This window comes from Mustela erminea, chromosome 6 (genome assembly GCF_009829155.1).
Source record: "Mustela erminea isolate mMusErm1 chromosome 6, mMusErm1.Pri, whole genome shotgun sequence".
Classification (NCBI taxonomy): Eukaryota; Metazoa; Chordata; class Mammalia; order Carnivora; family Mustelidae; genus Mustela; species Mustela erminea.
This window is the reverse complement of record NC_045619.1, coordinates 21,302,459-21,327,569: the sequence shown is the minus strand read 5'-3', so window position 1 is coordinate 21,327,569 and position 25,111 is coordinate 21,302,459. Positions and strand designations below refer to the sequence as shown.

The window sequence follows — 25,111 nt, the reverse complement described above, 5'->3', positions numbered from 1 at the left end:
TCCATGCAATACATGCCTTCCATAATACCCACCACCAAGCTTATCCAACCCCCCACCCCTCTCCCCTCCAAATCCCCCAGTTTGTTTCTGAGTCCACATCCCTCGTGGTTCGTTTCCCCCTCCAATTTCCCCCAACTCACTTCTCTCCCTCTCCCCAGTCCTACATGTTATTCCTTATGCTCCACTAATAAGTGAAACCATATGATAATGGATTCTCTCTGTTTGACTTATTTCACTCAGCATAATGTCTTCCAGTCCCCTCCATGTTGATGTAAAATTTGGGTATTATATAATTTCTTAACTAGAAAACCAACTTAAACATTTTTACAAACCACAGTATAATTCCTATGATGACAAGGTGTAGAATATAGAGAAAAGTTAACAGCTCTCCTTTCTACCCACAGCAATCAGTTAGAAAAATATCTATTCACAATAGAAACAAATATGAAATAACATAAAAAACTCACTAAATGTAGAAAATCATGTATTAAAAAACTACACAGCTACTCAACAACATAAAAAAGGACTTGAAAACATAGAAATTAATATCATTCTCCTGAGTGGGAAGATTCAATATGATAAAAATGTCAATTTTATCTAATTAATTTCTAAATTTGACATCATTCCTATCAAAAGCTCTGTACAGAAGATCTGAAACTATAAAACTCTTAGAAAAAAATAGGATAAATCTTCACAACATTTGATATGACAATAATTTTTGGATATGAAACAAAATGTATAGGCAACAAAAGCAAAAGTAGATAAACTGGACTAAATCAAAATTTAAAACTTACATGCATCAAAGGACATAAGAGAGTGAAAAGGGCAACCTATGAACTAGTATAAAATATTCACAAATCATATACTTGACAAGGCATTAATACCCAAACTCTATAAAGAGCTCCTACAACTTAACAACAAAGAAACAAATAATCCAATTTTTATAATAGATAAAGAATTTAAATAGACATTTCTTTGAAGAAGATATACAAGAGCCAACAAGCACATAAAAACATGCTAAACATCACTTATTCATTAGAGAAATGCAAGTCAAAATCACAGTGAAATGACACCTGACACCTATTAGGAGGGCTACTATTTAAAAAACTGTGGAAATAACCAAGATGCCCTTCAACGGATGAATGGATAAGGAAGATGTGGTCCATATACACTATGGAATGTTATGCCTCCATCAGAAAGGATGAATACCCAACTTTTGTAACAACATGGACAGGACTGTAAGAGATTATGCTGAGTGAAATAAGTCAAGTAGAGAAAGTCAATTATCATATGGTTTCACTTATTTGTGGAGCATAACAAATAGCATGGAGGACCAAGGGGAGATGGAGAGGAGAAGGGAGTTGAGGGAAATTAGAAGGGGAGGTGAACCATGAGAAACTATGGATTCTGAAAAACAATCTGAGGGTTTTGAAGGGGCAAGGGTGGGAGGTTGGGGGATCCAGGTGGTGGGTATTGGAGAGGGCACGGATTGCATGGAGCACTGGGTGTGGTGCAAAAATAATGAATACTATTACACTGAAAAAATTAAAAATTAAAAAAACAAAACAAAAAAACCCACACACACCATAAAACAACAAGGTTTGATATGGAGGTAGAAAATTGGAAACCTTTGTGTACTGTTGGTAGAAATGTAAAATGCTACAGCCATTGCAGGAAATAACACGTCAGTTCATAAAAAAAATCTTAAACAAAATTACCATATGATCCAGCAATTTCACTTCAGGGTGTATATTCAAAATAATTGAAAGCAGAGTCTCAAAGAGGTAGTTACACATTCATATTCACAGCAGCATTACTTGCAAGAGCCAAAAGGTAGAAGCAACCCAAGTACCCATTGATGAATGGATGGATAAACAAAATGTGATATACAAAGACAAGAGAATATTATGCAGTTTTGAAAAAGAAGGAAATTTTGACACATGCTGACATGTGGATAAGTCTATTTATACAGACAAATTTGTTTAGTCTACAATTAATTATATATTAATTATATTATACTATTGCATTATGTATTATATTATTGCATTAATTAATAAAATTAATTATTGTATTAATTATATATTAATTGTAATATATTATTATACACTGTATTTATTTATACACATATATGTATTTCAATTCTGTAATTTATCTTGGGTTTCTCCTCAACTGCTAATTAATTATACATATATACATAGAGTAGGTCCCTTTTATCCATAGAAGATGTGTTCCAAGGCCCCCAGTGGATGTCTGAAACTGTGAATAGTATCAAACTCTACACATACTATATTTTTTCCTATAGACACTAATCTATGATAAAGTTTAATTTATAAATTAGGCACAATGAGAGATTAATACAGTAATAAAATAGAACAATTATAACAACATACCATAATAAAAGTTATATGAATGTGGCCTTTCTCTCAAAATAATTTATTGTACTGTACTCATCCTTCTTGTGATGCTGTGAAAAGATAAAATGCCTACATGATGAAATAAAATGAGGTGAATGCTGCAGGCATTGTGATATAGTGTTGGGCTTCTATTGACCTTGTGACAAATACATCAGAAGGAGGTTCATTGACTTTTGGACTGTGATTGATGGTGGGTAACTGAAACCACAGAAAGCAAAACCACAGATAAAGAGAGGCTATTGTATGTACGTATATACCCCACATATATATACATATATAAGATACACACATATGAAGGAGATGTGGTAAGCTATTTTTATAAATATGGAGCTGATCAAGGTCAGCCTAAGCAAAACACAAAATCCAGAAGTGTTGAATAAATATGTTTTAAGTTTTTGGCTTCATAAAGATTAAAACTTCTGCCCCACAGAAAAAGAATTATGAACAAAGTTAAAGGGCAAACAACAAATTGGAGAAACACTTTTTTGAAGTGTTTTTCACAAAGTTTGATACCTAGAATATACAGTGAATTCTCACTTTTGTGGTAGTTTTGTTTTATAAAGTCACCATGAGCACTGAATTAGCAAACACTGAATCATTGTTTTTAGGGAAAATACAAGGTTAGGTTCCTGCAAGTCCTGCAAGTCACAGCATTTTCATCAACTGATCAATACATAATTTGTTTTATATGTATTTTTATTTAAAAATAACTTATTCAATATATATATTGTGATTCATTAACAGTGAACTCACAACCAATAGCACTATAACTCCTGCTTTAATGAAGCTTATTGGACACATGTTTTCTTAGAAGGCACATCACAGCCTTCTTGAGCTCCTAGAAACACTAGATAGAAATTCAGCACTATACTGCATCATTTCAAACACTGAAATCCCCAACAAAGCACAAGGTTTTTTATCTAAGCAGCACTAAGTAGACCATGAAAAGGACAACTGTTCACACAGTATAAGAGCTAAATCAAGAAGGCAGAGCTTCACCTATTCAACTTCAAGTAAAAACATGTGCATCAAGTCACTCAAATTTTTCACTGCTCTCTACATGTCCATGAATGATCACCATGAGTATTGTTTTGGGGGTTGCAAATAAAATTCAGCAAGTGGGAAAATTCACAGGTAAGAATCCACAAATAACAAGGATTCACTGTATTAAAATATACTTATAAATCAATTCTTTTTAAAAAATGGTAAACAAAATAAATATGTAATTCACACAAGAAGAACACAATGATGAATAAACACTTGGGAAAAAAATTCCTTCTCACGAATAATCAAGGAAATGTGACTTAAAGCAATAATGAGAAATAATAATTGATGTCCTTAATAAAAATAAGTTATATAATCACAATCACACATTCATCCCACAATGTCTTCTAGTTGTTCCTACCTAATCTTCTCAAAATAGCAATTTAAATTATTAAAGACAACTGAATCAAAAATGCCTAGAAATGTATAGACTAAGATGAAAAATGAATGGAATGAGTGAATAAACGGCATCAATGAAGAAACGGATGTATGGACAGATGCAAGCAATTATTTTCAAACTGTTCTATGGAAACCCATGGTGACATAATGAATTGTCATGACTTTTTACAGCTTATGGCATTTATTTTTTCACAAAATATAAAATAATTTGAAAATTAGATTGCTTAGTATAAATAATCCAAACAATGTGTAAATATATAAAGTAGGAAGTTAAAGTCCCCCTGAAATAGTAAGCCTCAGATAGAACTATTATTAACATAGTATTAGCATAGCATATGTACTGCCAGACTTTCTAAGCACAAATAAATATTACACTTATCTTAATGCACTTATTATGAAGTTAGTTAGCTCTATACATACTGTTCTTTAACCTGCAAATCCTACCAAAATTGCCACAGTGTTATTTTCAGAGGCCAGGAACTGAACAGAAAAAGATCGATTTGCATTTGCATAGAATTTATATAGAAATTTGCATTTTTTAAAAGAGTTTATTTATTTGACAGAGATCACAAGTAGGCACAGAGGAAGGCAGAGAGAGAGGGGGGAAGCAGGCTCCCTGCTGAGCAAAGAACCCGATGTGGGGCTCCATTCCAGGACCCTGGGATCATGACCTGAGCAGAAGGCAGAGGCCTTAACCCACTGAGCCACTCAGGCGCCCCTAGAAATTTGCATTTTTATTTTAAGATCTTTATAATAATCCTATAAATGGAAAAATAACCTCCTCATTTTAAAGAATAGGAAACAGAAGGTAAGTTACTTGTCCATGATTATACCAATAAATAGCAGTCAGGATAACTACTTGAACTAAACTTTAAGGTTCATGAGGGCAGACCACATATGTAATCCTTATTTTATGTCATTCACAGTACCTGGCACAAAATTCACAACAACATGAGGTATAATGCACATTTATATTATTTAGCACTCTATAGCCTACATGTAACAAATGGCAATAAACATTTGTGGAACAAATAGAGGGATGAATGCATAACAGAATGGAGAAATGTGGAGGGATTCTAAATGAACTGAGATTCCAATCAAGCCATTCTTTTTTTTAATCTATATAATGATTAATAAATTTATTTAGCAACTCAGCCATCCTGGAAACATAATGTAAAATGGCATATCAATTGAATATACACTAAACAAGAATGACATCAGTAATTATTGATATCCTCTTTACAGAGAAATGCTACAGTGAAAAATACTGAACAATAAACAATATTTAGGTTTACTCACTGTGAGAAACTGGACCCTTTAAAAAATATTTAAAATTTCATAGAGAAGTATTCACTTGGGTTTTAGATCAAATGCTATAGATAAGCAAACTTGAGCAAGTCATTTAATTTCCTGAAACACAATTTTCTCAAGATCGAGTAAAAATATTTCATAGAATTGTGGTGAAATTTAAGTGATTTAAGGAATGTGAAGTGTCTATCCCCATACCTGGCATGGGCTAGGCAATCAATAAATGCTAGATATTGTTGTTAACATTACTATTACCATCATCATTATTATAGTTTCCTAAAAATAACCAAAATGGACACTTTCCAATGATAAAGTTTTAGTCTAATTATTTTAAAAGTTATATAAAGTGACTACATAAAATCATAAAAACCTAGATCAAATGAGTGCTGATAGTAAAGCTAACATACATTTTTATGGAAATGCCTGCAACTCATACCTTCTACCTAGACACAGACAACAAGCATCTGCTCTTCGAATGAGTATGTAACAAATCAAATATCTACTGACCAAATTTCCATAGTTGTCATACTAGTTTCCTTTAGTCACTGTAACAACCACAAACTTAGAAGCTTAAAACAATATTAACTTATTCTCCGACAGTATTGAAATCAGAAGTCTGAAAGGAGTTTTACAGGGGTAAAATCAAGATGTCAGCAGGGCTTGTCACTTCAGGAAGCTCTAGGAGAGAATTTGTTCACTGCATTTTCATTTTAAGAAACAATCTACATTCCTTCACTCATAGCTTCTTCCTCCATCTTCAAAGCTAGCAACATAACATTGAAATTTTTTCTTTCTTCATGATATCATCTTCTCTAATAGAAGGACCCTTATGATTATAATAGGGCCACATGGGTGATCCAGGATAATCTCCCCACTTTAAGATCCTTAACTTAATCAAATCTGCAAAGTTCCTTTTGACATATAAATCAACACATTCATAATTTAAAACCTGGACATTTATAAAGGGAGGGAGGCACTATTGTTTATTATATCCCATTCTCTGGGACCCAAAGGATCATATCTAACCACACATAAAATCTATTCACCCCCATCTCAACATTCTCCCATCTCAACATTATGACATCAATTTAAATTTGGAATCTTATCTAAATCTTATCAGCTAAAAAGTCTCAAATTTCAGGACTTGGAGGTCAAGATGGAGGAGTAGCAGACTGAGATGACATCAGGTCACAGGAGTTCAGTTATCAAACCATACTTAACACCTACAAACTGAACAGAGATTGAAGAGAAGAAGAGCAACTCTAGAAACAGAAAATCAACCACTTTCTGAAAGGTAGGATGTGCAGAGAAGTGTATCCGAAGTGACAGGAAGATAGACTGCAGGGGGGGCAAGTCCTGGCTCCCAGCAAGCCCTGGAGCAACAGAGTACAAAATCAGAACTTTAAGAGGTCTGTTTCACTGAGGGGCGTGGCTCCAGAGGCTAAGCAGGGGTGGAGCCCTTGAAGGAACAGTGTGGACTGTGGTCTCAGGTCCTGTGTGGTCACAGAAGGATCAGGGGTGTTTGAGTGTAGCAGAGCTCCAAAAAGACATGGAAGATATTATAGAAACCCTGTCTGGAGAAATAAAAGCCCTTTCTGGAGAAACAAAAGAAATAAAATCTAACCAAGCTGAAATCGAAAAAGCTATTAATGAGGTCCAATAAAAAGTGGAGGCTATTACTGCTAGGATAAATGAGGCAGAAGAAAGAATTAGTGATATAGAAGACCAAACAATGGAGAATAAAGAAGCTGAGCAAAAGAGAGACAAACAACTACTGGACCACGAGGAGAGAATTCGAGAGATAAGAGATACCATAAGATGAAACAATATCAGAATAATTGGGATTCCACAAGAAGAAAGGGGGGGTAGAAGGTATATTGGAGTGAATTATATTAGAGAATTTCCCTAATATGGCAAAAGGAACAAGCATCAAAATCCAGGAGGCACAGAGACCCCCACACACACACAAAATCAACAAGAATAGGTGCATACCCCATCTTCTAATAGTAAAACTTATAAGTCTTAGTGACAAACAGAAAACCCTGAAAGTAGCCCAGGACAAAAAAGCCATAGCATACAATGGTAAAAATATTAGATTGACAGCAGACTTATCCACAGAAACCTGGCAGGCCAGAAAGAACTGGCATGATATATTCAGAACACCTAATGAGAAAAACATGCAGTCAAGAATACTGTATCCAGCTAGGCTATCACTGAAAATAGAAGGAGGGATGAAAAGCTTCCAGGACAAACAAAAATGAAAAGACTTTGTAAGCACCAAATCAGCTCTACAGGAAATATTGAAAGCGGTCCTCTAAGTCTAAAAATAGTAGACTAGAAAGGAACAGAGACAATATACAGTAACAGTTACCTTAAGGCAATACAATGGCACTAAATTAATATCTCTCAATAGTTATGCCGAGTATAAATGGGCAAAATGCCCCAATCAAAAGACACAAGGTTTCAGAATGGATAAAAAAACAAGACTCATCAATATGTTGTCTGCAAGAAACTCATTTTAGACCCGAAGACATCCCCAGAGTTAAAGTGAGGGGGTGGAAAACAACTTACCATGCTAAGGGACATCAAAAGAAAGTTGGGGTGGCAATCCTTATATCAGATAAATTAGATTTTAAGCCAAAGACTATAATAAGAGATGAGGAAGGACACTATATCATACTCGAAGGGTCTGTCCAACAACAAGATCTAACAATTTTGAATATCTATGCCCCTAACATGGGAGCAGCTAACTCTATAAACCAATTGATAACAAAATCAAAGAAACACATTGACCAATAATACAATAACAGTAGGGGACTTTAACACTCCTTCACTGAAATGGACAGATCATCCATGCAAAAGATCAACAAGGAAATAAAGGCCTTAAATGATACACTGGACCAGATGACATCACAGATATATTCAGAACATTCCATACCAAAGCAACAGAATACACACATTCTTCTCTAGTGCACATGGAACATTCTCCAGAATAGATCCCATCCTGGGTCACAAATGAGGTCTCAACTGGTACCACAAGATTGGGATCATTCCCTGCATATTTTCAGACCACAATGCTCTGAAGCTAGAACTCAATCACAAGAGGAAAGTTGGAAAGAACTCAAAAACATGGAGACTAATAAACATCCTACTAAAAAATGAATGGGACAACCAGGAAATTTAAGAAGAATTGGAAAAATTCATGGAAACAAATGATAATGAAAACACAACTGTTCAAAATCTGTGGGACACAGCAAAGGCAGTCCTGAGAGGAAAATATATAGCAATCCAAGCCTATCTCAAGAAACAAAGTTCTCACATACACTACCTAACCCTACACCTAAAGAAGCTGGAGAAAAAACAGCAAAGGAAATCTAAACCCAGCAGGAAAAGAGAAATCATAAAGATCAGAGCAGAAATCAGTGAAATAGAAACCAAAAGAACAGTAAAACAAATCAACAAAACTAGGAGCTGGTTCTTTGAAAGAATTAATAAGATTGATAAACCCCTGGCCAGACTTACCAAAAAGAAAATAGAAAGGTCCCAAATTAATAAAACCATGAATGAAGAGGAGAGATCACAACCAACACCAAAGAAATACAAATAATTATAAGAACGTATTATGAACAACAATATGCCAGCAAATTTGACAATCTGGAAGAAATGGATGCATTCCTAAAGACATATAAACTACCAAAACTGAACCAGGAAGAAATAGAAAACCTGAACAGATCCATAAGCAGTAAGGAGATCAAAAATCTCCCAAAAAAAAGCCCAGGGCCAGACGGCTTCCCAGGGGAGTTCTACCAAATACTTAAAGAAGAATGAATACCTATTTTCCTAAAACTTTTCAAAAAATAGAAATGGAAGGAAAACTTCCAAACTCATTTTATAAGGCCAGCATTATCTTGATCCCCAAAATAGACAAAAGACCCCATAAAAAAAGGAGAATTACAGACCAATATACTTGATGAACACAGATTCAAAAATTCTCACCAAAATCTAGCCAATAGGATCCAACAGTACATTAAAAGGGTTATTCGCCATGACCAAGTGGGATTTATTCCAAGGCTGCAAGGTTGGTTCAACATCCACAAATCAATCAATGGGATACATACAATACATTGACAAAAGAAAGAACAAGAACCATCTGATAGTCTCAATAGATGCTGAAAAAATATTTGACAAAGTATAACATTCTTTCTTGATCAAATCTCTTTGAAATGTATGGATAGAGGGTACATATCAGCAAGGTCATCTGTGAAAAAATTACAGCAAATATCATTCTCAATGGAGAAAAACAGAGCTTTTCCGCTAAGGTCAGGAACACGGCAGGAATGGCCATTATCACCACTGCTATTCAAATAGTATTAGAAGTCCAAACCTCAGCAATCAGGCAACAAAAAGAAATTAAAGGCATCCAGATCAGAAAAGAAGAGATCAAACTATCACACTTTGCAGACTGGAAAACCCAAAAGACTCCACTTCAAATCTGTTAGAATTTGTACAGGAATTCAGTAAAGTGTCAGGATATAAGATCAATGCACAGAAATCTGTTGCATTTCTATTCACCAACAACAGGACAGAAGAAAGAGAAATTAAGGAGTCAATCCCATTTATAATTGCATCCAAAACCATAAGACACCTAGGAATAAACCTAACCAAAGTGACAAAGAATCTGTACTCAGAAAACTATCAAATACTCATGAAAGAAATTGAGGAAGACACAAAGAAATGGAAAAAATGTTCCATGCTCATGTATTGGAAGAATAAATATTGTGAAAATGTCTATGCTACCTAAAGCAATCTACATTTTTAATGCAATCCCTGTCAAAATACCATCCATATTTTTTCTCAAAGAAATGGAACAAATAATCCTAAAATTTATATGGAACCAGAAAAGACCATGAATAGCTAGAGGCATGTTGACAAAGAAAGCCAAAGTTGGTGGCATCACAATTCCAGACTTCAAGCTCTATTACAAAGCTGTCATCATCAAGACGGTATGGTACTGGCACAAAAACTGACACATAGGTCAATGGAACAGAATAGAGAGCCAGAAATGGACCCTCAACCCTATGGTCAACTAATCTTTGACAACGCAGGAAAGAATGTCCAATGGAAAAAAGACAGTCTCTTCATCAAATGCTGTTGGGAAAATTGGACAGCCATATGCAGAAGAATGAAACTGGACCATTTCCTTACACCACCCACAAAAATAGACTCAAAATAGATGAAAGACCTCAATGTGAGACAGGAATCATCCAAATCCTAGAGGAGAACACAGGCAACAACCTCTTCGACTTCAGCCACAGCAACTTCTTCCTAAAAACATTGCCAAAGGCAAGGCAAGCAAGGGCAAAAATGAACTAGTGGGACTTCATCAAGATCAAAAGCTTTAGCACAGCAAAAGAAACAGTCAATGAATCCAAAAGACAACTGACAGAATGGGAGAAGATATTCACAAATGACTTATCAGATAAAGGGCCAGTATCCAAAATCTATAAAGAAATTATAAAACTCAACACCCAAAGAACAAATAATCCAATCAAGAAATGGGCAGAGGATATGAACAGACATTTCTGCAAAGAAGACATCCAGATGGCCAACAGACACATGAAAAAGTGCTCCACATCACTTGGCATCAGGGAAATACAAATCCAAACCACAATGAGATACCACCACACACCAATCAGAATGCCTAAAATTAACAAGTCAGGAAATGATGGATGTTGGTGAGGATGTGGAGAAAGGGGAACCCTCCTACACTGTTGGTGGGAATGCAAGCTGGTACAGCCACTCTGGAAAATGGCATGGAGTTTCCTCAAAAAGTTGAAACAGAGCTACCTTATGACCCAGCAATCACACTACTTAGTGTTTACCCTTAAGATACAAATGTACTTATCTGAAGGGACTGTGTACGCAAATGTTTATGGCAGCAATGTCCACAATAGTCAACCTATGGAAAGAACCTAGATGTATATCAAAAGATGAATGGATAAAGTCGAGGTGGTATATATATTCAATGGAATACCATGAAGCCATCAAAAGAAATGAAATCTTGCCATTTGCAACTATGTGGATGGAACTAGAGGGTATTGTGCTGAGCAAAATAAGTCAATCAGAGAAAGACAATTATCATATGATCTCCCTGATGTGAGGAATTTGAGAGGCAATGTCGGGGGTTGGGGGTTAGGGAAGAAGAAAATGAAAGATGGTATTGGAAGGGTGACAAACCATAAAAGACTCTTAATCTCACAAAACAAACTGAGGGTTTCCAGGGGGAGGTGAGTATGGAGAGGGCAGTTGGATTATGGACACTGGGGAGGGTACGTGCTATGGTGAGTGCTGTGAAATTTGTAAGCCTGACAATTTACAGACCTGTACCCCTGTGGCAAATAATACATTATATGTTAATAAAAAAAAAAAGTAAAAAGTCCCAAATCTCATCATCTAAATCAGGTATGGGAGAAATTTTGAGTATAATCCATTTTGAAGCAAAATATGTTATCACCCGTGAATCTCTGAAACTAGAAAACAAGTTATTTGCTCCAAAGGAATGGGAGCAGTGGTAGGATGGGCATATAATAACAAATATAGACATCTCCATTCAAAGAGGGAGGAATGAAAGGGGGGGAAGGGGGAAGTAAACAGTTATAAGCAATTTAGAAAACCAACTGGTCAAAGTCCACTAGGTTCAGGGACTAGGAATAATCCTTTGTAGTTCTGAACTCCATCCTCAGCCCTGTCCTTTGTGTCTTACTTCCTTTTTCATGAAAGTTAACATATACTTGCAACTGCATAGTTTTATAAGCCTGTTTCTTGCCTGCAAGAATAAATTCCTTTACAAATCCAACAACCTTCTTTTATCTTGTCTTCTCTTTGTACCTTTCAGACCTAATCAGCAGTATCTTCACTAATATACCATCCTCACAGACCTTGTAGGTATCTCATGTATGTCACAGGGATTCATCCCATTAAACAAAAGCCTCCTCCACAGATCTTTCCTGGATAACCCTCTGGATTGTACTGGGAAGGCTGAGGAGATCTATGAGATGCACACCTCAAAGAGCCCTGCATCTGATGAAATAGATTTTTTGATCCTGTGGACACTAGAAAAAATATATCCAGTCACACTTTTGGCTTTCTCCCCAGGACACACTTTCTTGAGAGTGAATCTACAAATTTTAGCCTCTTTTTCAAACTAAACAGGATTAGACTGTCTCAAATAATCAAATTAATTAAAAAGTTAGATTTTCCACCCCTGGGGATAAAAATATATGTTTATAAAAAATAAAAAATTATAAAAAAAAAGTTAGATTTTCCAGCTTTTTTCTTTTATTGTTGACATTTAGTTTTGTACCATTGTGGTTAGATAGTATACTGGGTATGATTTCAGTCTTCTTGTAATATTTGTTATGTCTTTTTTTAATGCAATTTAACCAGGGGATTCTTCTGTGTGTACTTGAAAAAAATATGTATTCTATATTTCTTGGATGGAATGTTTTATATGTATCTTTTAGAGCCATATATTCTGAAGTATGCCTCAAGTAAAGAATGCTCTTATTGAAAAAAATGTTATTCACTCATTTTATCTTTTTTGCTATAGGTAGAAGAGAACATGCTGCACATTCAGCACTGTGCTTGGAAATCTCAACTAAATATCCAAATTTGTCACTTACTATCTTGCTTTTGATATAACACAATTCTGCTAGACTTCCTGCTACTGTATAACACTTCCTTTCTTTCAGTTTTCAATAATATGTTCCTCATTTACTTCTCAGTCTTTATCAGAAGCACCTTCAACAATATTCGTGTCTACCAATACTCTATCTATGATTTGGGTATTCTGTAAGATGATATAAGTTTTCTCTACCATTCTCCTCACTTTGTTTCTGAACCCTCGCAAATATTGCCTTTAATATCCATCTTTTTACAAACACTGTAACAATATAGGTATTTTTTAAGACAATATAGGTTTTTTCCTACCATTTCATCTTGTGAGCCCTCACTGACAGAATCTCTAGTATTCATATTTCTGTTCAAGGCAATCTAGACTTTTCCTGTTATACTACTCAAAATTCTTCCAGCCTCTAGCTACTGCCCAATTCCAAAGACATTTCCATATTTTTATGTATTTGTTATAGCAACATCCTACTTCCAGACACCAAAATCGCATTAGTTTCCCAGGGCTGCCATAACATATTACCACATACTTAGTAGCTTAAAGCAACACAGATTTATTCTTTTACACTTCTGGATGTCAAAAGTCCAAAATGATTCTCACTGGGCTAAAATCAAAATTTTGGCAAAGCTGGTTCTTTCTAGAGGTTCCAGGGGAGAACCCACTTCCTGCGTTTTGACCACCTACATTCATGGTCATCATCACTTCAACCTCTGCTTCCATCATCACTTTTGCCTTTATTTTTTAAAGACCATTGTGATTACACTGGACCCACCTGGGTAATCCAGGTTATCTCTCCCATCTCAAGAGCCTTAATTTAACCACATCTGCAAAGTCTCTTTATCATGTAATGTTATGGAGTCAACTTGTGAAGATCAAGATGTGGACATCTTTAGGGAAAACTAATCTTCGTACCAGAGCAATTTTCATTATTAACTAAATTATCTAAAATGTTAAAAAGAAAAAAAAATTATCTAAAATGTTTAACCCAGGGGTGCCTGGGTGGCTCAGTTGGTTAGGCAACTGCCTTCGGCTCAGGTCATTGTCCCGGAGTCCCAGGATCGAGTCCCGCATCAGGCTCCCAGCTCCATGGGGAGTCTGCTTCTCCCTCTGACCTTCTTGCCTCACCTCTCATGCTCTCTCTCACTGTCTCTCTCTCAAATAAATAAATAAAATCTTTTAAAAAATAAATAAATTAAATAAAATAAAATGTTTAACCCATATTTTCAGTTACATTGTTTTAAGCACTCCAGTTATTCACTACCCAAATTACTGGATTTTGAGTGTTGTTTCTTCTAAAAGCTTCAGTAAGAAGTTCAGCAACAGAATAAGTCTATATATTGAATCACACAACTCTGAGAGCTGTTGAGATCTGAATAATTCCTTGACTCATTATTATTGTTTGGAGTATTTCCAAAGTACATAGTAGTTTCATTACAGGGAGAAAAAGTTAAATCCCTATCATAAAAATCATAACTATGCTGAAGCTGAAAGATACCTAATGAGTCATCTCAGTTTAAAGGATGAGAAAAATAAGACCCAGGGAAGTTAAATGATTTATTTGATGACACAACTCTAATGTAGAAGACAGGGAGCATAAATTTATTTTAATAATATATAATGCCCAACTATGGAAGTACATTTTAAGAGCAAGCATACAGAAAGCTGCTGCGTTTTCATAAAAAGAATTCCTTAATCTCAGGCTCAGGTAGATTTTTATTTAGCCATTTGAACTTCTTAAGTTTTCAGGCAAATATTAATAAGGTAGTATTCTAAATGGCTAGGGGAGTTTAAAACAAACAATACTAGTTTAATGAAAACAGAGATATATTTTCCAGAATGCTACACATGATGATTATCAGGCCAGTAATAGAAGTTCTACTGTTGATGGTCTAATGAATGGTCTGGAAAAATTCCTGAAAGTTCATAGGTCCTACAAGTACTGCAGTTGTCTGATTTTCCCAGAGACAAGAAAATTATCTCATGCTTTAATGGAACGCTAAGATAAATATCTTGTAATAAATGTGCATGGCATAAAAGTGCTTTTAAGAAAACAGGTATATTTTCACTTTATTTTTTAAAGCACCTAAACTAAATTATTGTTTCCAATGTTAATTATTCTTTTCAAAAACACCAAAACCACTGAGATACTTTTCAAATGTTAGTTTGATTACTAAATGTATATTAGGCTTATTGTTTTTTCTAATTATAAGAAAAGTAATAGAGACATAAAGTAGAAATTAAGATACAAGGACTTTAAACAGGCCAGCAAAAAATTGCTATTGGAATGTTAACAGGCTTCTTAATAAACAAAGGAAAAATATTCATATTATCAGAAATAACCAGATATTTCAATATGAAGGGAAGAAAAAATGTTTGTTTTGACCTATAGAACAAACTAATGATTCAAAAACTATGGCTTTACATGTGTGTGTTATGCCATTATACCAATAAAGATCTTAATCTTCTTGCATTGATAACATTTATAACAGCTGGCAAAATTTCTCAGATTTTCTATATGTATAAACAATATGATAGTGTTAAGAATAAAATATGTGATGTTTAAGTCTCTTTTCACTGTATAGTCAGCATAGAGATGTCTAGGAAAAAGCTTAAAGTCTCATCAGCAATGTGAGGGTGTATCAAAACATAAAATGTATCATGGCTGTAAAAATAGACATTGCTAATAAAAATAGTTTTATTTTTTCCACTAATAGAAATTATCCTAATAAAAATAGAAAGTATAAAGAAAATAAAAGTTATACCACCCAGAGATAAGAACTTTTAACGTGTCATTGAACATACTTTCACATGCAAACACACACAGAGATGATCTTACGTACACTGAACCACTCATACACTTGTTTGAAATCTTTTTTGCTTTGCTCTCTATCCTTAAAAAAAAAAAAATTCAGGAATATCTTTTCCTGTCAAATAGGGAACTACATAATGATTTTCATGACTGCAGAGTACTTTATCACAGAATACTCCATAATTTATTTAACCAAACCCCTATTGTAAAATATTAATCTCATTTGTGATCTTTTTTTGCTACAATAAACCTTGATAAATACCCCATACTAACCTATTTACCAACTTGTCCAATTCTTTCTTCAAGGTAAATTTATTTTTTTAAGATTTCTATTTATTTGACAGACAGAGATCACAAGTAGGTAGAGAGGCAGGCAGAGAGAGAAAGAGGGGGAAGCAGGCTCCCCGCTGAGCAGAGAGCATGATAAAAGCCTCAATCCCAGGACCCTGGGATCATGACCTGAGCAGAAGGCAGAGGCTTAACCCACTGAGCCACCCAGGTGTCCCTCAAGGTAAATTTCTACAATTAATTCTAATTGACTAAAACTAAAAGTAATGGATAAGAGAGTATGTATATTTTAAACTCATACCTAACAGAAATTTTACCTAAACCTTTTGGAAAGCAATTTACCCATATATTAAGATCCTTCAATGGGTCCCTGGGGCAAGAGGTTGTGCTGACCTAAGGTAGATAGGTTGGAGTAGTAAGGATGGGTAGGGAGCAGTGGAGAGGACAGTGCCCCTGCTCTGAGGGAGAGGCTGTTGAGCAACAGAGACAAAGGGCTGTGTGATGGGCACAGGTCACAATGGGCAGGAGAGTATAAAAGGGGTACTGTGGGGTGGTTTAAGCCTAGGTAGAGGCTTCAGTTTGGGAAGAGAGGAGCAGTACAAATACAACTGGCAGTTAGGTTGTGGAATCCAAAAAAGCAGAGACTATTGTGAACCAGTGTGTCAGGCTCAAGAGGAGGTCCCCTCCCCACTCCAAGTGAACACCAACATCTACATGCCTCAACATCTGCATACTCTGACATCTATTGGGACCCCAACATCTGAGCACCTCAACATCTGTGTACCCTGACATCTACTGAGGCCTGGATCTCTTGCTCCTCCACATCTGCATACCATAACATCTACTGGGCCCTGACCTCTGTGGGTCTCCACATCTGTGCACCCTGGCATCTACTGGGGCCCCAACATCCGTGCACCTTGACATCTACTGGGGCCCTGACTTCTACTGCTCTACATCTGCACATGGTAACATCTACTGGGGCCCTGACTTCTCCACTCAACATCTGAGCACCCTGTCATCTACTGGGTCCCTAACACTGTGCACCACAATATCTCCATGTTCTAGGCAGAGCACAGTCTGGTGCAGGTGCAACTGTCTCTAGCATTGAGCAATTGGTAATAAGTACCCCCACCCTGTTCTCAGTTACTCAGAAACCAAAAAAGCCTGCAAAAGACCACTGCTAATTCACCTGCTAGAGAAACCAGGGAAATAGGACGCCCTCCCAAGTGTGGTAAAGTGTGGGGGACCCCTAGGAGTCCTTGGTAAAAGATAGTCATGAAAAATCAATCTAAGTTACCACATTATACAGCCCAAAGCAGCCCCGCAATGGGGATGTTTAATACCTCCATGGGGAAACTGCAGCAACAATTGTATAAGGGGGAGTATACGATATTTAAGTATGCCCCAATGTTTGAGAGTGACTTTATACAGGTCAGCAAAAAAGGAGAAGTGATTGACGTGCACAACCGTGCCCGAATGGTGACTGTGGGCATTGTTCGCACAAGCCCCCACTTCACACTACCTGATGTCATGTTGCTGGCTCGACCAGCTGCTATCTGTGATGACTATAACAGACATGGTCCTGCCACCCAAGAAAAAGGTTACAAGCCTACACAGATCTTAGAGCTAACCAGACTGTTTCCCTTGAAGTTTGTAACAATATCCATCCATAATGGTAAAAAACAACAGCTCCGCCTGAAGCTTGCCACTGGCCGCTCTTTTTACCTTCAGCTGTGTCCTCCTTCTAATACAAAAGATCTTTTCGTTTACTGGGAAAACCTTGTTTACATTCTGAGACCACCAGTAGAGGCTTACAGCGGTTCCCAGGCCATCCCGGTTGGAGACACGCTGGACATAACTGGGTTTGAAGAAGAGGACAATAGCCCAGAGGTAAGTCTTCACAGAGACTCTAAAAGATGGGGCCAGGGTGCTATGGGAGAGCAGCTAAAAGGCCTGCAGAGCCTTTGGTACCGAGGTTCACCTAGAAAATCCATTACATTTAGATGGGTTCAGGGCTAAAAGAACCTCCATTTGGAGGCCATGTCACATTGGGGAAGTTCTGGATGTTGCAAAGTGTTCCCCAATGCTATATTTCAGATCTTCCTTAGCTGTTAGCAACTCTTAATTTCATGTCCAATACTGTACTGCCATCTGTGGCATCCTGACCATAGCCTCCCCACCATATCTCTCCGTGATCACCATGTACTGATTTTGTATACATCAGATATACAGGGATGTGCTTGTGACTATTGTTAGTAGCTATCAGAATATTAAAGTGCATGCCATGTAGCCAGCAGAAATACTAACACAAGTGTATTTAAAAAAGTATATGAGGATATTCATTCGTGAATTATAATAATGTCCTGGCTGGCACTAGAATTGTCGAAGCAAAACTGGAATGATCATGTGGTCATTGTGGGAACACTGAAGAGAAGGATTCCTGCAACAAACAGGAGATTGAACTTGAGATCTCAAAATTCTTATCATAAGCTCTTATTGTTTCGCTATAGGAATAAAAGGTCTCACTTTCTTTATTTCACTCGTTTGTCTCTCCCATAGGCAAATGCCATTCATTTCTATGGAAGGGATCAAGATCAAGTTGACATCAGGAGTCTTCACATGAACCCTGAATTGTTTGGGACCACCTCTTATGGTTATGGTGGGGAGGAATGAATTCATCATGCCTCCCACACTTAACTGCATTCAAGAGTTCACACACTTCTGCAGTCACAAAGCCTACAGTATCAGAGAAAAGGGCAGGGATGGTGACAGGAGCAGCCTTCACAGACGCTAGAATGGTCATAGTGGGAGCATTGGACATGTCTTAATATTGCTGTTAGCAAGGGCTGTAAATCCTTCTTATACTCAGAGGTTACTTTTAGAACATCAGTAGGAGCTACTGACCTCTTCCCAGAGGGCAGCATAAATATGGTGATTCTAAGAGCAGAAACTACTGGCAAGCCCATTGCAAAAACAGCTAACAGCTCAGTATTCAGACCTCCTCATTACAAACTTACAGAGTGAAGGCTACATGAGTGAACAGGATGGAAGCTAGAGGTTTCCATCCAGCATGACTGACTCTTCAGGAAAAAAGAGTTTCAAAGCCCTATTCTGCACATGGTGCAGAGGTGGACATCTCATATAAGACTGTGGAGGAAAGCAACATCATCCATCCTAATACAATTCAACTCAAATTCTCTGCTCTAATAATATATGCTCTATTAACAGGGAAGGGTAATAATAAAAACAAATGGCAATTTCTGATCAGGCTCTGACCTATCTTTAACTTTCCCTTAACTAGATATTTGTGATTAAATGCACAGATGACAGAATAAATGCTAAAGATTACTCTCAAAGACCCTCATCTATTTTTCATCTACATGTGTTAACAAAAAAAATTCTAAAATCCCCAAAATATAACAACAGGGACAGAAACAAATGGTGGTGATTATTTATTATAAAAGTATTATTATCAGGAGTGTTGAAAAACTATTTATACTTTCTAGAAAGGGATTCATTTCCCCAGTCTTTATTCTTGTATTTTGCACAACTTAAATGTTATTTAACTGCTTTGATTCTAAAGTACCCAATATATTGTATAAATCTTAATTTTAATTTCCTGATGTTATTTAAATTCTAAATTTCTTTATAGATATTTGGAATTCTAAATAACATCTTGTCACAATGGAAGAATAAAATGCCATATTAAAACTAGGAAAGCAGAATAATTAGCTAAAACTAGAATATAGGATCAATTCAAAATCAAGACAAAAACTAGGGTTTAGATCATCTTAGAAGTGTAAAATCTACAGGATCAACCAGTGTGCTAATTTTGCAAGTAAAAAATCTATTTAAGATTCTAAAAGCAGGGGCGCCTGGGTGGCTCAGTGGGTTAAAGCCCCTGCCTTCGGCTCAGATCATGATCCCAGAGTCCTGGGATCAAGCCCCACATCGGGCTTTCTACTCGGCAGGGAGCCTGCTTCCTCCTCTCTCTCTCTCTGCCTGCCTCTCTACCTACTTGTGATCTCTATCTGTCAAATAAATAAATAAAATCTTTAAAAAAAAAAGATTCTAAAAGTAATACATCACATAGTTTTAATTAAGTCTGAATTTTCATAATCCTCCCGTTTCTGAAGTTTAGTACTATGCTTTGAATATAGATATTTTATACATGTGTGTTGGATCCAGTTAAATTAGGAGTTATAAATGTGAAATAAATATATTTTATTTGAATCCAACAAATCTGAGTATACAGAAATTCGCATAGCACTATACTAATTCCACTGATCACAAAGGCTCCTATACCAAACTGTAAGGTAATGGTTTTTCTTGAGACCTTATATGCACAGTGGTTGGCTTAATGATTTTTATTTCAGATCTAAAAAAGAAACTTCAAAATAAAATCCTGTTATTCATGAAATTTTAAGAAAACTTATTTTGAAGCTGGCCTACAAAATTCTATGTTCAAAGCTATTGCAAATTGTAGGACAAATTTACATTTGATATGATGTCTCCAATGTCACAACAAATGTATTAAATTTTATTCTAAGTATATACACATATGTTAAAGAGTCCATCAGCAAATTGAGAACTTTAGTAGAAGTCCATATGAAAATATTAATAAAAGATTTCTATTCTTCATTCGTTACATTAAATAGAGTAAAAAAATATTATATCTCAGATAACTTATAGATGTAATACAATAACAATTAAAATACTAATAAGGATACTTTTATAAAATATAAATTTTTAAGCGTAAACAATAATGTCAGCTAATTAATGCAATCATGATTTCTCCTGCATTATATGTAAAAATACCAAAACTGAGTCATATGGTCTTAAAATTGAACAATAGAATAAGAGATTTCAGAAGAAAATCCAAATCAAACAGGGTGTAATATAATGAGAGAAATGGGAATTATCTCTAGATGAGGCAAGTTAAACAAACAAACAAAAAGATGAAGTTTAAAGAATTTGATAGTTTAAAAAATGACACAAAATACACTCATATACAAATTAAGGGGGGAAATTAAAGGTGGTAAATGTAAGTATTAAAATATTGTTATTTGCCGGGGCACCTGGGTGGTTCAGTGGGTTAAAGCTGCTGCCTTCGGCTCAGGTCATGGTCCCAGGGTCCTGGGATCGAGCCCTGCATTGGGCTTCCTGCTTGGTCGGGAGCCTGCTTCCTCCTCTCTCTCTCTATCTGCCTGCCTCACTGCCTACTTGTAATCTGTCTGTCAAATAAATAAAATTTAATAAAAATATATATATATATTGTTATTTGCCAATCTTCACCATAAAATGATCAAAGGGAAATATCTAGTATTAAGTTATAAGCCAAAATTGTTACTGCTGAGCCTACTACCAAAGCCTAATAAATGAAAATAATATTTAGGAAGGCAGTAGAGAAGTAAATTATAGTCATATATTATTGATGGCTCAGAGTCCTAGTACTTTATCTTATGAAACAAGTAAAATAGATAAAAGCATTTGATTACTAGTAAAGTCTTAAGCAGATGAGGTTATATAAATAAAATAAAATCTGTATTTCTTTTGTTCCTTTCTCCTATTTCCTTACAGATATGAGGTAAAACTCTTTGAGGAAATGAAACTCCCAAATACACATATTTGTTCATCATTCCACTCAACTACTACTTACTATTGACAATATACCAAGAACTATGTTGGCCTTAGAAATAGATGTAATACAGTAATCTCTATCTTTATGGAACTCATGGTCCAGTATATTGATAACAATTCTGTAATAAGGATAGTGTCTTAAAGTCCTAAAAATAGTTCATGTTAAGGTGAAGAGATTCTTTAAGCACTATATTTTATTTGATTTTCTCTACAATAAATTAATATTGGAAGTTGAGTGGCTCTGGTCAATTTGTGACATAAGACATGAAAAAAGTGATATTTTTCTTAGACACAATTGCTTCATACTTGAAGCAAAACAAAATATTTTTGAGATGTTATGCTATTCTGGACAATTACTGCAAATTATTATCTGTCCGAGACTATTTTTCCACACAGGCACTATGTAGTTAGACATATATACCTTTGCCATTACATTATTTTTGTATTAAATGTTTCTTCATATTTTCATTGTGGCATTGAATTTCCCAGCTCTGGATAATTTTACTTATTTTTGAAACTCCTCCATAAGCTTGTGGTCCAAAATACACGATGGTAATTTGAAGGTAATGCAATAGAATAAAACTGACTTAACAAATAGTGAGATGGTTTCAAAATTATAGTCAATACTTTAGAGTTTTGGTCTCATTTTTGGATTGTCCTACATAATTTCAATGATGAACATTATTCTACAATGTTTCATTGTGCTAAAAAATTAAAAGACTCAGTGACAATGCTTATAAAGAGCCCTTCCATGTTTCCTTGAAAATCATTTTCTATTATTTTAATATAAATTATAATTGAAAAAGCATTCTTTAAATGAACCATTTCTGGATCATAAACATTAAAAATCTCAAAAACAACTCAATTTTTCGGGAACTAGCATCATGATCAAAATAAAACAACCACATAAAATGATGTAAAGTATGTGTTTGAGTATGCACACATGTACAGCAAGTTAGATAAACTGACCTTTAACTGAAGAAAAATTACAAAATGTGTAAGATATTTATTAGATTTCCAGGAAGAGAGAAAAAAAGATTTCCTTAAAAACATGGGCAAGTATTTTTATGTTTTACTACATCTTGAGAAAAGTAAGCCATTACCTGTGCAAGAATGGGGAAGCCAAGGTTCCTACATCCGTTACAAGGAGTTAATGCTTCCCAGAGTCCTGAGGGCCCACAAGTGTTTTCGTCATCATCATCATCTTCCACTTCTCCTGGTGACAAATTTATTGTAGATGAAGTTCTCTGAAATTAAATTTATATTATACCAATATATTATCTGAATGTTATTTAGATATCTTAACATCAATTAAATTACATTATTTTCTTATAGTGTATGTTAGCAAGCAAAATCAGTTTAATATTCACCATAGTTATGTGGCTATGCCATAGGACTAAGACAAAAACTTGGATAACTCAATTTAAGTTGAATGTTTAAAAAAAATTGAACGTGAAAAAACTGGGTGAGAAAGACTATTAATATTCAAAGTTCATAATGAAAAATAGACATGAAAATGACCCAAGAAAATATCTCAGCAGCAACAAACTAGAGAAATCTTATCATTTCTAAATGCAATCAGAGGAATAGCAGGAAAATACTTTATTGAAATAAGAATTGCTAAAAGCACATTTTTTTCACAATTTTTTTCCACACATTTTTTCATTTTTTTCAAAAAATGAACTTCATAAAATTTTATATTATATGTGTAACGAGAGTAATACTATAAAATTAACAATAGGACTTCAGTGTTGAACCATTTGTAAAAATGGTCTAACATGCATAAGGACAAGGACAACAGGAGAGAGATTAGCAGAGGAGTAATAACAAAACTTTAAGATAATGATAAACAAATGGATAAACAGATTAGCAGATGAGTAATAACAAGAAAACTTTAAGATAATGATAAACAAATGGGTACGAATTACCTGATCTAGCAAACTTGAGAAAACTGAAAACAAAATGTCTACAAGGGAAAAAAAAGCAGCATGTTTATTCATGACTCAGTGCCACCAAAGGGACTTAAGAATCAGAGACTGACTTTCCATTAAGATGTATGTGCAGGTGAGCTGCAACAGGATAGACTCAGACCCATGTTCTCAACTGGCCAAGGAACTAAACCTTCACCACTGACAAAAAAAAATTGGAGGTTTATTTTTTGGTGGCATTGAAACAAAGAGATTAGGAATTCTAACACTCCATGCACAGTTAACAGAGGGGTGTCTCTGAAAAAACAAAGAAAATAACTGAATATCTAGTAGTTGTAGCTTCCCAACCCATTCCAGTGCCTGCCCACATTTGCCCTAGATAATATGGCAGCTAGGTTTATATCCCTCAGGCGGGAGATGACAATATAGTCCCCTCTGCAGAAACTGACCTCCCAAGAAAAAAAGATCTATAAGTCCCTAGTAAAATGATGGGAGCCTATGCCTTAACTCTTACTGTGAAGCCCATCTCTCAAAAAATCTCTACCCAGATAAACAGTTTTAGGTAAATATGAATGAGAATCCAAGCCATCATCACACATCTGAAGAAAGCCTTTAACAGAGATAAAATTAATATACAGAAAAAAGTTATAACTAGTATCCACAAATAGAAGATACTTGCATCCATGAAAGGAGAACAGAATACTATTAAACAAATACCTAAAACCCAATAGAAGGTGAAAAATAAGTCTGAGGAAATCTCCCAGAAGATAGAACTAAAGATGAGGAAAAATTAAAAGTTAACAAATCAGGGATCAAATTAAGAGCTCCATGTAGAGGTAGAAGGAAATCATCAAAGTAACAGTGCAAGGAATTTTGCCAAAACTGATGAAAATTCCATATTCAAAGAACCTGATGCATGTTCAGCAAACTGATTCTTTTGTTTTAAAAAAAGGTAAAAGTCTTCAGAAGGTAGTATTAGACACATACCTACATATTATGACTATTGAAGTTAGTAAAAATACTCCATATATTAAATTGTAAATGGTACCCCCTTGACTGCCCCAGAAGTTGTGACTTTAAAATATAAGACTTTAGGGTGCCTGGATGGCTCAGTCGGTTAAGCATTCATCTCTCAATTTCAGCTCAGATCATGATCTCAAGCCCACGCATGGCTCCTTGCGAAAGACTCTCTCTCTCTCCTTCTGCTCCTCCCCCATCCCTGTGCTTGTGCTCTCTCACACTCTAAAATAAAGAAATCCTTAAAAAAAACAAAAGACTGTATTCTTCTACATTCACATCTTAAATTTCCCTTGATCAATTTTCAATAACTGAGAAATCATAAACTTAAAAAGCCCCATAAGCAGTTACAGCCTGTAAGATACAACAATAATAATAGCTCTGTTTGATTGAGCATTTACTATGTGACACTTTTTATTTTAATTCACACAAACTATGGCACAGGGAGGTCAAGTAAAACTAAGATCAGAGAGCTGGTAAGTGGCAGAAAAAGGATTCCAATCCACACTGCCTTACTCCAGAGCTGACCCCCTTGACCACTATGTTACATTGCTCTCAGTCAACGCAATATCCTGTA

At 35.4% G+C, this 25,111-nt stretch overlaps 2 protein-coding genes across 18 annotated transcripts in view; one reads left to right on the top strand and one right to left on the bottom strand.

Annotated features, from left to right (window-relative positions):
• The window catches only part of ANKS1B (ankyrin repeat and sterile alpha motif domain containing 1B), a 1,111,154-nt gene that overhangs the window by 808,594 nt on the left and 277,449 nt on the right, over positions 1 to 25,111 (bottom strand). For all 17 annotated transcript variants that reach the window (XM_032346661.1, XM_032346662.1, XM_032346658.1 and 14 more), the window contains exon 9: positions 22,693 to 22,836. In XM_032346661.1, coding sequence (XP_032202552.1) covers positions 22,693 to 22,836 — 144 coding nt within the window. The remainder of the gene's footprint in view (positions 1 to 22,692; positions 22,837 to 25,111) is intronic.
• Positions 16,492 to 19,314, top strand: FAM71C (family with sequence similarity 71 member C). The gene is made up of 2 exons (XM_032346678.1): positions 16,492 to 17,839; positions 18,509 to 19,314. The coding sequence occupies exons 1-2, from the start codon at positions 17,225 to 17,227 to the stop codon at positions 18,620 to 18,622; spliced, it is 729 nt and encodes a 242-aa protein (XP_032202569.1). The 5' UTR covers positions 16,492 to 17,224; the 3' UTR covers positions 18,623 to 19,314.

Bases quoted from the DNA above. Each gene is read 5' to 3' on its own strand.
- FAM71C (XM_032346678.1), top strand. From the start codon at position 17,225: ATGAAAAATCAATCTAAGTTACCACATTATACAGCCCAAAGCAGCCCC. The intron at 17,840-18,508 runs GTAAGTCTTCAC...TCTCTCCCATAG, and splicing joins AAGAGGACAATAGCCCAGAG to GCAAATGCCATTCATTTCTA.